This window comes from Takifugu rubripes, unplaced genomic scaffold (assembly GCF_901000725.2).
Source record: "Takifugu rubripes unplaced genomic scaffold, fTakRub1.2, whole genome shotgun sequence".
NCBI classification, from domain to species: Eukaryota; Metazoa; Chordata; class Actinopteri; order Tetraodontiformes; family Tetraodontidae; genus Takifugu; species Takifugu rubripes.
The window spans coordinates 412,041-426,943 of NW_021821633.1; the positions used below are offsets into that span (position 1 = coordinate 412,041).

The 14,903-nt window shown below is 53.8% G+C and overlaps 2 protein-coding genes across 10 annotated transcripts in view; both read left to right on the top strand.

Moving 5' to 3' along the window:
• Positions 1-1,022: 1,022 nt before the first annotated feature.
• LOC101067196 (coiled-coil-helix-coiled-coil-helix domain-containing protein 1) lies at positions 1,023-4,129 on the top strand. Its single transcript, XM_003976510.3, has 3 exons — positions 1,023-1,202; positions 2,719-2,837; positions 3,250-4,129. The coding sequence occupies exons 1-3, from the start codon at positions 1,061-1,063 to the stop codon at positions 3,349-3,351; spliced, it is 363 nt and encodes a 120-aa protein (XP_003976559.1). The 5' UTR covers positions 1,023-1,060; the 3' UTR covers positions 3,352-4,129.
• A 2,515-nt stretch (positions 4,130-6,644) lies between these two features.
• Positions 6,645-14,903, top strand: part of zswim8 (zinc finger, SWIM-type containing 8) — a 30,583-nt gene continuing 22,324 nt past the window's right edge. For 8 of the 9 annotated variants that reach the window (XR_003887240.1, XR_003887242.1, XR_003887241.1 and 5 more), the window contains exons 1-10: positions 6,645-7,933; positions 9,403-9,556; positions 11,803-11,897; positions 12,295-12,467; positions 12,539-12,646; positions 12,732-12,813; positions 12,906-13,026; positions 13,171-13,372; positions 13,651-13,826; positions 13,917-14,903. The exon at positions 13,917-14,903 is cut by the window's right edge. Coding sequence is in view for 4 of the 9 variants with exons in the window: in XM_029831988.1 (XP_029687848.1) it covers positions 7,756-7,933; positions 9,403-9,556; positions 11,803-11,897; positions 12,295-12,467; positions 12,539-12,646; positions 12,732-12,813; positions 12,906-13,026; positions 13,171-13,372; positions 13,651-13,826; positions 13,917-14,903 (2,276 nt within the window). In the remaining 5 variants the exon portion in view is untranslated. The remainder of the gene's footprint in view (positions 7,934-9,402; positions 9,557-11,802; positions 11,898-12,294; positions 12,468-12,538; positions 12,647-12,731; positions 12,814-12,905; positions 13,027-13,170; positions 13,373-13,650; positions 13,827-13,916) is intronic. The other variant, XM_029831985.1, reaches the window with a different exon arrangement.

The following is a 14,903-nucleotide window of genomic DNA, read 5'->3' on the forward strand; positions in this document are numbered from 1 at the left end:
CCATGTGTGTGTGTGTGTGTGTGTGTGTGTGCGTGTGTGTGCGTGCGTGTGTGTGCGTGTGTGTGTGTGTGTGTGTGTGTGTAATTGGATGTCACGGTACTCTACCGACTGTTCTTCCTTTGAAATGAGTAAATATTTCCTTTGATTAAACTGACCAACATTAATCAGCAATAACATTAATAATAATAACGTATTCTAACCTCAGAACTGGTTACAGGCAGCTTTTTGTGCTGAATGTGAGGAAAAACAAGAAATCCAGAGTTGCTGTGATCAACAAATGTGGTTGGACAGCGATTTTCGGTGAGGCTGTCAGTGGTTGTAGCTTTAATAACAGTGTTCATAGCAATGGTGTTGTCCGTGTGTGTGTGTGTGTGTGTGTGTGTGTGTGTGTGTGTGTGTGTGTGTGAACACGTAACCAGTAATTAAACGGGTGAAGATACATTTAGCTTTTCCACAGGAGTCTGTAGACTTGTGTTTCAGGACTTCCTCCCTGTCCAGAACCAGATCAGATGTTTCATCAGGTGATGATTATCTCTTCTCAGGGTATGTTATTGGCAGTATCTTATAACATTTTTCAGAAGCTAACAGCTAGGTCCTGACATTTAAACATATAAAACGTAAATCTGAAGCCTTAGCTTTAAGGCAGAGAGCTTAGCCGGATGTTTGGGTGTTTTGGATGGCGTTAGCATGTGTAAATGACTAAAAAATGAATAGAAGTTAATGTTAAGGTTCAAGTATAAGTGTGTGCGTGCGTGTGACATGATAACTTTCAACCATGAATAATTTTGGAGGAAATATTTCCCGCGCTTCTTTATGCGCATTGTTATAACAACAACTGTATAACGGTGAGGATCGGGGGCGTTCCTGTTCCTAAAAAGGGGCGGACCTGTCACGAAAAGAGGGCGGTCTCCTTTGGAAGACGCCAATGAGCCACGCAGATACTGACGGTGGACTTGCGTCAACAAGGAACGCCCTGTTTGGACTAAGAGCCAATCACAGCCTCGCGTTTGTCCTGGTTTGATGACGTTGTGAGGGAGGAGGAGGAGCCAGAGTGTTGGAAATGGCGGCGCAGGGAGGCGGAATTGTGTTCCAGGAGAAGGTCAGCAGGCTGTTGGCGAGAGGGAACGGGAGGCCGGTGCTGAAACCCAACAAGAAGCTCGTCTTGGGGGACTCGGTGGCGAACCGCAGGCTCGGGAAAGGGGGTAAGAATCGAGTCATTGTCAGCCAGCACGTGTAAGGTCCCATAGCAGGTTATTACCCGTGTGGTAACAGTCCCCTCTCCAACCACAACAATAAATTAGAGGGACAGTGGTTCACCTATCCTGCTCTAACCTACCCTAACCTGCTCTAACCTACCCTAACCTGCTCTAACATATTCTAGCCTATGCTAAACCTACCCTAACCTGCTCTAACCTAAGCTAAACCTACCCTAACCTGCTCTAACATATTCTAGCCTATGCTAAACCTACCCTAACCTGCTCTAACCTACGCTAAACCTGCTCTAACCTACCCTAACCTGCTCTAACCTACCATAAACCTACCCTAACCTGCTCTAACATATTCTAGCCTATGCTAAACCTACGCTAAACCTGCTCTAACATATTCTAGCCTATGCTAAACCTACCCTAACCTACGCTAAACCTGCTCTAACCTACCCTAACCTGCTCTAACATATTCTAGTCTATGCTAAACCTACTCTAACCTGCTCTAACCTAAGCTAAACCTACCCTAACCTGTTCTAACATATTCAAGCCTATGCTCAACCTGCTCTAACCTACCCTAACCTGCTTTAACATATTCTAGCCTATGCTAAACCTACCCTAACCTGCTCTAACATATTCAAGCCTATGCTAAACCTACTCTAACCTAAGCTAAACCTACCCCAACCTGCTCTAACCTACCGTTAAACCTACTTTAACATATTCTAGCCTATCCTAAACCTACTCTAACCTGCTCTAACCTATTCTAGCCTACCCTACACCTACTCTACTCTACCCTAACCTACCCTAAACCTACTCTTACCTACCCTAACCTGCTCTAACCTATTCTAGCCTACCCTACACCTACTCTACTCTACCCTAACCTGCTCTCACTCATAGAACCTCATCTTCACCGCTACCCTTTGGGCCGTTTACCACAGTCCAACAACAGTTGACTAGTTGCCACGGTCAGAGGGGGCAGAGTTGAACTCCCACTCACCTTTTCCAAATGTCAGTATTGGGATTCAGGGACGGCTGTCTGCTGCTAAACTAGTTAAACTAGTGGGAGCTCATTATGGATCTGGAATCATGGACGTTCAGATGTTAAACTACTGGATGTTTTGTGATTCACAGCAGCTGTTGTATTTATTTTTCAGTATGATGGAATTCCCTCTGGTGACCTGCTGGAGCCTGGGTTAGCACTAGGTTACCAGCAGTTACTGGTTGGAAAGCTTCTGTCTGCAGGTCAACCAAGTCTCAATGAGATGTAGCACAAGTGCAGATCAAAGACCTGCTCCAGGTCCAGGGGCTAGAGCGGGACACCTCTGGGCCCATTGTGGCCCAGCTCCAGCGCCGCCTGCTCTTAATAAAACCAAGGGTCGGTCCCCTGGCGCTCTGCCCCCCCCCCTATAGTGCACGTGCACACTAGGTGACCGTGTGTTGTTTGTTCCGGCCTGAAATGGAGCCCCCCCCATATGGAGGAGGTCATGGCCTGATGGTCTTTGTGGTGTGTTCTCAGAGGCCACCTGTATCACAGAGATGTCCGTCCTGATGGCCTGCTGGAAGCAGAACAACTTTGTGGACAGCCTGTGCTTCAGAGAGATGACGTCCTTTTACACCTGCGTCAACAAGGCTCAGGTGAGTCCCGACTGACCCGGGGCTCCTGCTCCCAGCTTCCTCAGGTCCCAGACCCTGGAGGCCACGACAGGGGCTCATGAGGTGGCCTGAAGCCGATGACGGTTTGGGTAATTATAGTTTGGTTGGTATTGAATAGCATTTATTAAAAGGTGAGATGTGGAACGAGAGGGGGTCTTTAACAAACGAGCCACAACAATCACCAACCATAGTTGTGTGTTGTTTGATTTCTACTCAAGGTTTTCATGGTTGTCTAGTTTCTGATTCGATATAATTAAATTTTGCCACTATTAAGAAACACGTCGTCATCCTATTGATGCTGCTTGATGGGTTAACCAAGTTAAGGCTATAATAAACCCGCTCTAAACGGTTCTGCTGAACCCTGGACCGGGACTGACGTGTCTGTTTTTGACAGGCTGCCGTGAAGAACCAGTCCAGCCTGCAGGGGGGGCGTCTGCCACCCAAACAAGTCAACACTCTGCTCAAAAGATTCCCCAACGTGACCTCTGAGATCTGACGAGTGGATCTCTGAGGACGGCTGAGTTCTGAGCGTCTGGACCGCTCGGTCCCGAACTGCTGCCACACCCAAAGACTGCTCCTGGTTCCGGACTTTATTTATTGTCACGTTTGTGTTCTCCATGTACGGTGGAATAAGATCCGACTCTTTGTTTGTCCCGAGTTCCCTCTGAAATAGTTAACAAGGTGATGTCTGAGCGTGGCCTCACCTCGGCACGTTAGCTGCAGCGGCTAATGGGCTAGCTGTGGCGGCTAATGGGCTAGCTGTGGCGGCTAACGGGCTAGCTGTGGCGCCTGCCTGGTGGAGCTCCAGAGGGGGGGTGGCCCCCCTGCACGGTCGTCCGGTTTCTGAACCATTACAAGACGGGTCAAAGGTGGACGACGAGGGACGGGCTGGGAAAGCTGAGCGCCATTTCCTAACGGCTGCCTCAAACACAAGGTCTCAGCTCTGCACGCGTAGCGGTCCCAGTCTCCTTCTGCCCCCGCCCCGGGTTCCTGCCCCCGCCCAGAACGTGCACGCTAGGTTGTCCCTGTAGGCGAGTGTGTTGGTGACTGGTGCTAAATGTCCTGGAGTTGTCCCCCCAGAGCATGGACATGGACCCAGGCATGGACCCCGGCTCACTTTAGGAGGCTCTGCAGGAGATTGACCGTTTATCCAGATGTGCAGATGTGCACAGCTCGGAGCATCATTGTCCAAAGGACCGGCAGCCGGAGGACTCGGGACAGGGTCCTTGTATTAACGCAGACTCTTCTTTTTCAATAAATGTGTCCAAAGTTCTGTTGTGGCGTTGTCATTCTGGGGTTCTGAGCGCTGGTTGATGGAGAATAAGGTGGAATAACGGGATGGAAATGAAAACCTTTGGAGAATCCAGCACATTATTATGGTTGGACCTTGGGGCCCGGTGAGGCTGAGCCGGTCCTGATGGTGTCATCAGAACCAGAACCAGGGGTGCTGCTAAACAGGCAATGATGTCACTTCCACGGGGTTCTGCCCCGGACCTTCAGCCCAAGATTCTGTTTGAGGTAACAGCCTGTCAGGGTAATAACCTGTCAGGGTAACAGCCTGTCAGGGTAACAACCTGTCAGGGTAACAGCCTGTCAGGGTAACAGCCTGTCAGGGTAATAACCTGTCAGGGTAACAGCCTGTCAGGGTAACAACCTGTCAGGGTAACAGCCTGTCAGGGTAATAACCTGTCAGGGTACCAGCCTGTCAGGGTAACAGCCTGTCAGGGTAATAACCTGTCGGTAATAACCTGTCAGGGTAATAACCTGTCAGGGTAACAGCCTGTCAGGGTAATAACCTGTCAGGGTAACAGCCTGTCAGGGTAATAACCTGTCAGGGTACCAGCCTGTCAGGGTAACAGCCTGTCAGGGTAATAACCTGTCGGTAATAACCTGTCAGGGTAATAACCTGTCAGGGTAATAACCTGTCAGGGTAATAACCTGTCAGGGTACCAACCTGTCAGGGTAACAGGCTGTTAGGGTAATAACCTGTCAGGGTAATAGCCTGTCAGGGTAACAGCCTGTCAGGGTAATAACCTGTCAGGGTACCAGCCTGTCAGGGTAACAGCCTGTCAGGGTAATAGCCTGTCAGGGTAATAACCTGTCGGTAATAACCTGTCAGGGTAACAGCCTGTCAGGGTAATAACCTGTCAGGGTAATAACCTGTCAGGGTAACAGCCTGTCAGGGTAATAACCTGTCAGGGTAACAGCCTGTCAGGGTAATAACCTGTCAGGGTAATAACCTGTCAGGGTAACAGCCTGTCAGGGTAATAACCTGTCAGGTTAACAGCCTGTCAGGGTAATAACCTGTCAGGGTAACAGCCTGTCAGGGTAATAACCTGTCAGGGTAACAGCCTGTCAGGGTAATAACCTGTCAGGGTAACAGCCTGTCAGGGTAACAGCCTGTCAGGGTAATAACCTGTCAGGGTACCAACCTGTCAGGGTAATAACCTGTCAGGGTAACAGCCTGTCAGGGTACCAACCTGTCAGGGTAATAACCTGTCAGGGTAACAGCCTGTCAGGGTAATAACCTGTCAGGGTACCAACCTGTCAGGGTAACAGCCTGTCAGGGTAATAACCTGTCAGGGTACCAACCTGTCAGGGTAACAGCCTGTCAGGGTACCAGCCTGTCAGGGTAATAACCTGTCAGGGTACCAACCTGTCAGGGTAACAGGCTGTTAGGGTAATAACCTGTCAGGGTAATAACCTGTCAGGGTAACAGCCTGTCAGGGTAATAACCTGTCAGGGTACCAGCCTGTCAGGGTAACAGCCTGTCAGGGTAATAACCTGTCGGTAATAACCTGTCAGGGTAACAGCCTGTCAGGGTAATAACCTGTCAGGGTAATAACCTGTCAGGGTAACAGGCTGTTAGGGTAATAACCTGTCAGGGTAATAGCCTGTCAGGGTAACAGCCTGTCAGGGTAATAACCTGTCAGGGTACCAGCCTGTCAGGGTAACAGCCTGTCAGGGTAATAACCTGTCAGGGTAACAGCCTGTCAGGGTAATAACCTGTCAGGGTACCAACCTGTCAGGGTAATAACCTGTCAGGGTAACAGCCTGTCAGGGTAATAACCTGTCAGGGTACCACCCTGTCAGGGTAATAACCTGTCAGGGTACCAACCTGTCAGGGTAACAGGCTGTTAGGGTAATAACCTGTCAGGGTAACAGCCTGTCAGGGTAATAACCTGTCAGGGTACCAGCCTGTCAGGGTAATAACCTGTCGGTAATAACCTGTCAGGGTAACAGCCTGTCAGGGTAATAACCTGTCGGTAATAACCTGTCAGGGTAACAGCCTGTCAGGGTAATAACCTGTCGGTAATAACCTGTCAGGGTAACAGCCTGTCAGGGTAATAACCTGTCAGGGTAATAACCTGTCAGGGTACCAGCCTGTCAGGGTAACAGCCTGTCAGGGTAATAACCTGTCAGGGTAATAACCTGTCAGGGTAACAGGCTGTTCTATGGACAGGCTGTTACCCTGACACACTGTTACCCTGACAGGTTGTTTTATGGATTATATTGATCATTTGGAGGCTGCTTGCATCACTAGACAGCGCTGATCAGGCAGCACCATCAGACACATCACACCCAGACATGCCGAGTGTTGTTGTTGTTGTTGTCAACAAGGCCCGGTATCGGCACCATGGTGACAGTACCGCTGGACAGACCCCCCCCCCCCCCCCCCGGGCGCTAAAGATGGATACTCGAACTCTGATTAGCAGCTCATCCTTTATTGCCAAGTCCTTCTGAGGAGTCCTCGGAACGGGAGGTGATCGCGTGCCGATCCCGCCGCGTGCTGCACACCAGCCGCTGAAGCCGGAAGCTGTGATCAGCTGATGGAGGAGGTGCGCTAGCAGAGGTGAGACACCTTCAGCCGGCAAAGCGACCGTAAAAACGGACAAAAATCGGGCTTCCGCGTGGCATGTCAGGTAGAAACGGCAGTATCTATCGGCCAAGGCGCTGACGGCCGGAGGGCAGGACAACTATGGACGGATGAGACTTTGTCGAGCAGGCGGTTGTCTTTGAGCAGCTGTTAGCATTAGCAGAGCTCGGATACAAAGAACGGAAAACACTCGGCTAGAAGCGCGGATCCCCGGCGGTGCGCGGCTTTACACGGGCTGACAAATGTCCACAACAGTGCAGGGAGAGTCCGGGAAGGCAACCGCGAAGCTCACGGCGCTGGTTCATGGAGAGAAATAGCGAAGAGTTCGAGTTAGCAGCGCACGGTTAGCTTCGGTGGCTAGAGGAAGCTAACGCGCAGCACTCAGAAGCTAACCCGAAGTGAGCGGACCTGTTGTTGACTTCAGCTACATTTTAGCACAATCGTAAGCACCTTCGGTCGATGACAGCTTTTTATTCCCACTATGCAGCTATCGAGAAAGTTAGCCGTCAACCTGCCGCGGCTCGTCAGCTCGTTTAGCGGGGAGAGGAGAGGCTAAAGACGGCTTGGGAACGCGGCGAGCTCTCGTCAGGCGTCCACTCCGCTACCGCATCCTAATCTCGGGTAATCCACGGGAATACCCCGCGATGGCCGGAACACAGCCTCCCTGGCGGAATTAAACCGCACTTAATGACGTCACGGCGGCTCTGTGCGGTTCATTATCGGCTCGAGCGTTTTTGGAAGCAACATTGAGTCCGTTCGGGAGCGACGGGAATGACGCCCGGACGCCCGTAGACGCTGCAGTGTAGCTGTGTTGTGCAGCAGCAGCAGCAGCAGCAGCTGTGTGTGTGTGCGTGCGTGCGTGCGTGAGCGTGCGTGAGGGCCCAGCGGTAAGCCTCTCAGCTGTGTGTCTCCCCTCCCCCAGCACAACTCCTCACTTTTCCCGACTATCGGGCACTTTTGTGTGTTCGGTCCGTCGCTTTCGCCTCTCGGAAAAGGCTGAAACCCGCTGGAAACGTGGATGTGATGGAACTTATGTTCGCCGAGTGGGAGGACGGGGAGAGGTTCTCCTTCGAAGACTCGGACCGGTTCGAGGAAGACTCCCTGTGCTCGTTCATCTCCGAGGCCGAGAGTCTGTGTCAGAACTGGCGAGGCTGGAGGAAGCAGTCCGCTGGACCCAACTCCCCGACCGTCCGGAACAAAGGTAGGACCTCCGGGCCCGAGCATCAGCACCTGTTGATCCGAACCCGCCTCTGTCTCCGGGTCACCTTCTGAAGGTCCTTGTGAAGGGCTAAACCCGGAGCAGGGCTGCTATCGGACCGAGACGTGAGAAGGTTCCGTTGGAAAATGATTCTAGAATTCCAAAGCTGTTGAAATGCCGACCAGACTAATAATTCCTCCGGTTAAAGAAAAGAGTCAGTTTCTCTCTCTGGGTCAGAAACAGGGTCCCTGGAGGTGGTGGTTCTAGCTGTGGGCCTCGCTCCGTCCCCCTTTAGGGGGGAGGGACGCTAGTTTGGTGCTGGAGCTGATTTGGAGCTGCCTTGCTCCTGGGCTAGGGTTAGGGTTAGGGCTCTGGGAACGTCTGACAGCAGCCCAGACTGGCTGGAATGGTGGCAGTGGACCCCCCAGGCCAGGCCAGCCCCCGCTGCCTTTATCTGGTGGTGGGGGGGGGGGGGGTTAGGCGAACCCTAACCCTGAGATCAAGAGTGTCTCCAGGAGAGTTGCAGGAAGCCGCGGTCGGACTCCCAAACCGGCGGCTTCATGCAACATTCAGCCTTGAACAGGAGGAAACCTGTAGCAGAACCAGCCTGATGACTGACTGGGGGGGGCATCATACAGAACAACCACAGTGTTGCACTGACTGTGGGTAAAGACACTGGCTGCAACTAGTTATAGTTAGTGGTCGAGGTGAAAACTTTAACCTTAAATACAGGTGCTCCAGGGTCCTTGGGTGTGAGTCCAGGTCCAGTTCAGTGACCCCCTCACTTCCTGGTCCACACCTTTTGGTCCGTCTCAAATTGGTCCCCCCCATAGCCCCCCCGATCTGAACCGCCCTCATCACTGAGGGCCTGGTCACCCTTCACACCCTCTCCACCACTCCATGTGACCGCCATCAGGCACACCCTCAGGCCAGAACCACCGGCACACAACATTGACAACAAATGTTTCATTCCCCCTACCAGAACCACTGGGAACAACAGGAAGTGTTCAGGAGTGGTTCTGATGTGGGTCAGGATTGGTTCTGATGCGGGTCAGGAGTGGTTCTGATGCGGTTCTGATGCCTGTTTTTCTGTGATGACTTCAGAAAGTTGTAAATATGTCTGTTGACCTCTGCCCTGTTTAGGGCACAAAGTGAAGTCTACCCACCCCTCCCTCTACCCCTCCACCCGTTCACCCCCATCCACCCCTCCACCCCTCCACTCACCCTTCCCTCTACCCCTCCACCCCTCCACTCACCCCTCCCTCCACCCCTCTACCTCTCCACCTGTCCACTCCCTATCGACCCATCCACCCCTCCCTCTACCCCTCCACTCACCCTTCCCTCTACCCCTCCACCCCACCCCACCCCCCCCTCCACCCCTCCACCCCCCTCCCTCCACCTCTCCAAGACCTCCTGATGGTGTCAGATTCCTGCCCAACCTTCCTCTTTGCCTCTTTGCTTGTGTCCCTCAGATGGTCACGTGATCCCACTGGTGGAGTTGTCAGCCAAGCAGGTGGCGTTCCACATCCCGTTTGAGGTGGTGGAGAAGGTCTACCCCCCTGTCCCAGAGCAGCTGCAGCTCCGCATCGCCTACTGGAGCTTCCCAGAGAATGAGGAGGACATCAGGTGAGAGCTCTTCTGTAGCTTCAGGTCTCAGCTCCTGTGATGAAGCTGAGGGTTCAGGTGTCTGCAGCACCTTTTCCTAAAATCAGGGGAACATGCTTCCATAAGGAACCCATGCAGCTCTTTCCAGATGTGGGGTCCTCGACATGCAATGCAGCCTGGCTGATGCTCAGATCCTTCAGGTAGTGGGAAGCTGCTTCTGGCCTGAATAGAGCAGCTGAGAGTTGTTCCCTAATGTTCATTGAAGCCCATCCTGGTCCCAACCAACCCTCAGGACCAGGAATGCTACTCAAGCTGGAAGCTTCTGAAGGTGCTTTGGCTGTGCACGTGTGTGCATGAACTCTACACAGCTAGCATCTACACGCTGATCCAACAACCTTCGGAGGAGCTGCAGTGACTCAAGGATACTTGAGCTGCGACCACAGACGCCCGCGGCCGCAGAAGGCCCTTCCTGTCTCTGGACCTCCGGTCTCTGGACCTCCTGTCTCTGGACCTCCGGTCTCTGGACCTCCGGTCTCTGGACCTCCTGTCTTCCTCCCACAGCTGCTCCACTGCTACATGTTCCATTCTGAACTCCTCCAGCCAAAGACCTCAGCACCACTTGGGCTGTGTCCTTGTGTTCTGCTGCCCCACGTGCACGCACACACCAACTGGCTGGTAAACGGGTCCTGCATAAGTGCAGGTACCATCCCCAGAACCATCATGGACAGCAGGTGGTCATAAAGCCCATCAGGAGGTTTTCCTGTCTAAGAGTGAGGCCATCGTGTCCTGCATGTCAGAGGGTCGTGGGGCTGAAACCCATGTCCTCCTCTGCTCTAGGATATATAAACCCATGTCCTCCTCTGCTGTAGGCTATATAAACCCATGTCCTCCTCTGCTCTAGGATATATAAACCCATGTCCTCTGCTGTAGGCTATATAAACCCATGTCCTCCTCTGCTCTAGGGTATATAAACCCATGTCCTCCTCTGCTCTAGGGTATATAAACCCATGTCCTCCTCTGCTCTAGGGTATATAAACCCATGTCCTCTGCTGTAGGGTATATAAACCCATGTCCTCTGCTGTAGGGTATATAAACCCATGTCCTCTGCTGTAGGGTATATAAACCCATGTCCTCCTCTGCTCTAGGGTATATAAACCCATGTCCTCCTCTGCTCTAGGGTATATAAACCCATGTCCTCTGCTCGAGGATATATAAACCCATGTCCTCCTCTGCTCTAGGGTATATAAACCCATGTCCTCCTCTGCTCTAGGGTATATAAACCCATGTCCTCCTCTGCTGTAGGGTATATAAACCCATGTCCTCCTCTGCTCTAGGGTATATAAACCCATGTCCTCTGCTGTAGGGTATATAAACCCATGTCCTCCTCTGCTCTAGGATATATAAACCCATGTCCTCCTCTGCTCTAGGGTATATAAACCCATGTCCTCTGCTGTAGGGTATATAAACCCATGTCCTCCTCTGCTGTAGGGTATATAAACCCATGTCCTCCTCTGCTGTAGGGTATATAAACCCATGTCCTCCTCTGCTCTAGGGTATATAAACCCATGTCCTCTGCTGTAGGGTATATAAACCCATGTCCTCCTCTGCTGTAGGGTATATAAACCCATGTCCTCCTCTGCTGTAGGGTATATAAACCCATGTCCTCCTCTGCTGTAGGGTATATAAACCCATGTCGTCCTCTGCTCTAGGATATATAAACCCATGTCCTCTGCTCTAGGGTATATAAACCCATGTCCTCTGCTGTAGGGTATATAAACCCATGTCCTCCTCTGCTCTAGGATATATAAACCCATGTCCTCTGCTCTAGGGTATATAAACCCATGTCCTCCTCTGCTGTAGGGTATATAAACCCATGTCCTCCTCTGCTGTAGGGTATATAAACCCATGTCCTCCTCTGCTGTAGGGTATATAAACCCATGTCCTCCTCTGCTGTAGGGTATATAAACCCATGTCCTCCTCTGCTCTAGGGTATATAAACCCATGTCCTCCTCTGCTCTAGGGTATATAAACCCATGTCCTCTGCTCTAGGGTATATAAACCCATGTCCTCCTCTGCTCTAGGGTATATAAACCCATGTCCTCTGCTCTAGGGTATATAAACCCATGTCCTCCTCTGCTCTAGGGTATATGAACCCATGTCCTCCTCTGCTCTAGGGTATATAAACCCATGTCCTCTGCTGTAGGGTATATAAACCCATGTCCTCCTCTGCTCTAGGGTATATAAACCCATGTCCTCCTCTGCTGTAGGTTGTATTCCTGCCTGGCTAATGGGAGCCCAGACGAGTTCCAACGTGGAGAGCAGCTTTACAGGATCCGAGCAGTCAAAGACCCCCTTCAGATCGGTAGGTCTAAAGTCGTCTCATGTCTGAACCTCCTGACAGGTGCGTCCACCTTTCCACGCCCAGCCCCAGACTAACTCCAGCCCCAGGCTAACTATGTTCCAGGCCTAACCCCAGCCCCAGGCTAACTATGTTCCAGGCCTAACCCCAGCCCCAGGCTAACTATGTTCCTGGCCTAACCCCAGCCCCGGGCTAACCCCAGCCCCGGGCTAACCCCAGCCCCGGGCTAACCCCAGCCCCGGGCTAACTCCAGCCCTGGGCTAACTATGTTCCTGGCCTAACCCCAGCCCCGGGCTAACTCCAGCCCCGGGCTAACCCCAGCCCCGGGCTAACCCCAGCCCCGGGCTGACTCCAGTCCAGTGCTGTGCTGCTAAGCAACACTTGTGTTTGATGTGGGCAGGTTTCCATCTCAGCGCCACCGTGGTGACCAACCAGTCGGGCCAGTCCAAAGGAGCGTACAACGTGGCAGTCATGTTCGACCGCTGCCGCATCACGTCCTGCAGCTGCACCTGCGGCGCCGGGGCCAAATGGTGCGCCCACGTGGTGGCCCTCTGCCTCTTCCGGATCCATAACGTGAGCAAGTGTTGGTCAGCGGAGGTCAGTGCTGCGCCTGCGCCGTTGCTCATGAAGGTGTGTGTGTCCAGGCTTCAGCGGTGTGTCTGAGGGCTCCGGTCTCCGAGTCCCTGTCCCGGCTGCAGAGAGACCAGCTCCAGAAGTTTGCTCAGTACCTCATCAGTGAGCTGCCACAGCAGGTGACGTCCACGCCACATGTCCACGTGTCCACATTCCCCGTCCTCTGGATCCAGGGGACGGTCCTAATCCGCTCTGCCTCCACAGATCCTGCCCACGGCCCAGCGGCTGCTGGACGAGCTGCTGTCCTCCCAGTCCACCGCCATCAACACTGTGTGTGGAGCTCCAGGTAGGCAGCGCCACCTCTGGGTCAGACCGGTGTGGAGGTGGAGCTGGGGGTTGTTGGGACGACTCTCAGCAGATGTCTGTGCTTCCCCCCAGACCCCACCGCGGGCCCGTCCGCCTCGGACCAGAGCACCTGGTACCTGGACGAGTCCACGCTCAGCGACAACATCAAGAAGACGCTGCACAAATTTTGTGGCCCCTCACCTGTTGTGTTCAGGTAAGAAGCTGAAGGCCTCGGCCCGTTGAATGGATGCGGGAGCTGCTCGCGCACGTGTGACCTGTGCCACGTGCACGGCCGTGGAACCCTCTCGATGTGTTCTGCTGGCGGTGAATGGTTCTGAAACCAGATCTCGTTTGGCAGTGACGTGAACTCCATGTACCTGTCGTCCACCGAGCCGCCCGCCGCCGCCGAGTGGGCGTGTCTCCTGCGACCTTTAAGAGGGCGTGAGCCAGAGGGCATCTGGAACCTTCTGTCCATCGTCAGGGAGATGTTCAAAAGACGAGACAGCAACGCGGCGCCGCTGCTGGAGATCCTGACCGAGCAGTGTCTCACCTACGAGCAGGTAGGGGAGGGGCCACTTCTAGCGCTGGTGCTTGGGTCCAGACCCACCAGAACATTCCCGACCATTTAGACGGTTTTATTTCAGTCCCTTTTCAAACGAGTCCTGCCTAGCTAACCAGCTAACCAGCTAACCACCCAGCCTTCGGGGGCCCAGCTCCCATCACTCACCTTGGACCAGTTTGCTTTTGGACCCACTCCAAGGGTTACTGAGCAGGAGCACGCATGCGTAGCGGTTCCGTGTCGGACGTCCTTGTTCTATAACCACGTGTCTCTGGACAGATCATCAGCTGGTGGTACAGCGTTCGGACCTCGGCCTCCCACAGCAGCGCCAGTGGTCACACTGGGCGGGGCAACGGCCAGTCGGAGGTGGCCGCTCACGCCTGTGCCAGCATGTGTGATGAGATGGTGGTGCTCTGGAGACTGGCGGTGCTGGACCCCACCATGAGTCCCGGCAGGTGAGCTTTCCGTCTCTGCAGGTGGAATGTCCTGCTCCTGGTTCCCTCGCCTGCGGCCTGCTCAGGATCTGTCTCCGTGCTCTCTTCCAGGCGTCTGGAGTTGGCGGGCCATCTGAAGCAGTGGCATCTGAAGGTCATCGAGATCGTGAAGAGGGGGCAGCATCGCAAGTCCTTGGACAAACTGTTCCAGGGCTTCAAACCTGCCGTGGAGTCCTGCTACTTCAACTGGGAGGTTGCGTACCCCCTGGACGGCATCACCTACTGCAGCGCCGATAAAAAGAGCTCCACCTTCTGCTGGTCCAGGGCGGTCCAGCTGCAGAGAGGGGTCAAAGGTGCTGCGGGGCTCATGGGAGAAGGTTCCGACTCAGGGGGCGCTGCCAGAGCTGAAGGCTTTTCTGGGGGCGATTATAAAGGCAGGGGAGGCGCTTACGCCTCCCAGCAAGAGGTGGCGGTGCGACCCAAGGAGACCAAACGCAAGGGTCTGTCCATGAGCGGCGGAGGAGGGGTGCTGGTCCGGCTGGGTGGCACCATGTCTCTGACCCTAGAGGATGCAGGAGCAAAGTGCATGTACAAAGGTCCCAGCCCATCATTCGGAGGAAAGATGAAACTGCCCCAGGGGGGCGGTAAGGGGTCCTCCGCCGGAGGTCCTGGAGGGGGCATGGCCCTGGCTGGGGCTAAACATAGCAGCACCAAGAGGAGGACCAGCAGCGAGGACAGCTCTCTGGAGCCGGACCTGGCTGAGCTCAGCCTGGACGACGGCTCCAGCCTGGCTCTGGGCGCCGAAGCCAGTAACACCTTCGAGTTTCTCCCCCCCCCACCAGAGATGCTGCCCTCTCTGAGTCCTCTGCTGCGAGACTCCCATAAACACGGCTGCAACGGTGGGGGCAGCAAGATGTTTGACACCAAATGTGCTGGACACTCCCCGCCCACGCTCCCTCCTGCTGAGCCACATCCTCCCAGCTTCCATCCCAAAGAGGCCGTCGGGAGCGCGGGGAGCACGCCTGCCGCTGCAGGGAAGGAGGCTGACCTGGAGGAGGTCCCTGCCGAGAGCAGAGAGGAGGACCTGGACTCCACCTC

Bases quoted from the DNA above. Each gene is read 5' to 3' on its own strand.
- LOC101067196 (XM_003976510.3), top strand. From the start codon at position 1,061: ATGGCGGCGCAGGGAGGCGGAATTGTGTTCCAGGAGAAGGTCAGCAGG. The intron at 1,203-2,718 runs GTAAGAATCGAG...GTGTGTTCTCAG, and splicing joins CCGCAGGCTCGGGAAAGGGG to AGGCCACCTGTATCACAGAG. The intron at 2,838-3,249 runs GTGAGTCCCGAC...TGTTTTTGACAG, and splicing joins CCTGCGTCAACAAGGCTCAG to GCTGCCGTGAAGAACCAGTC.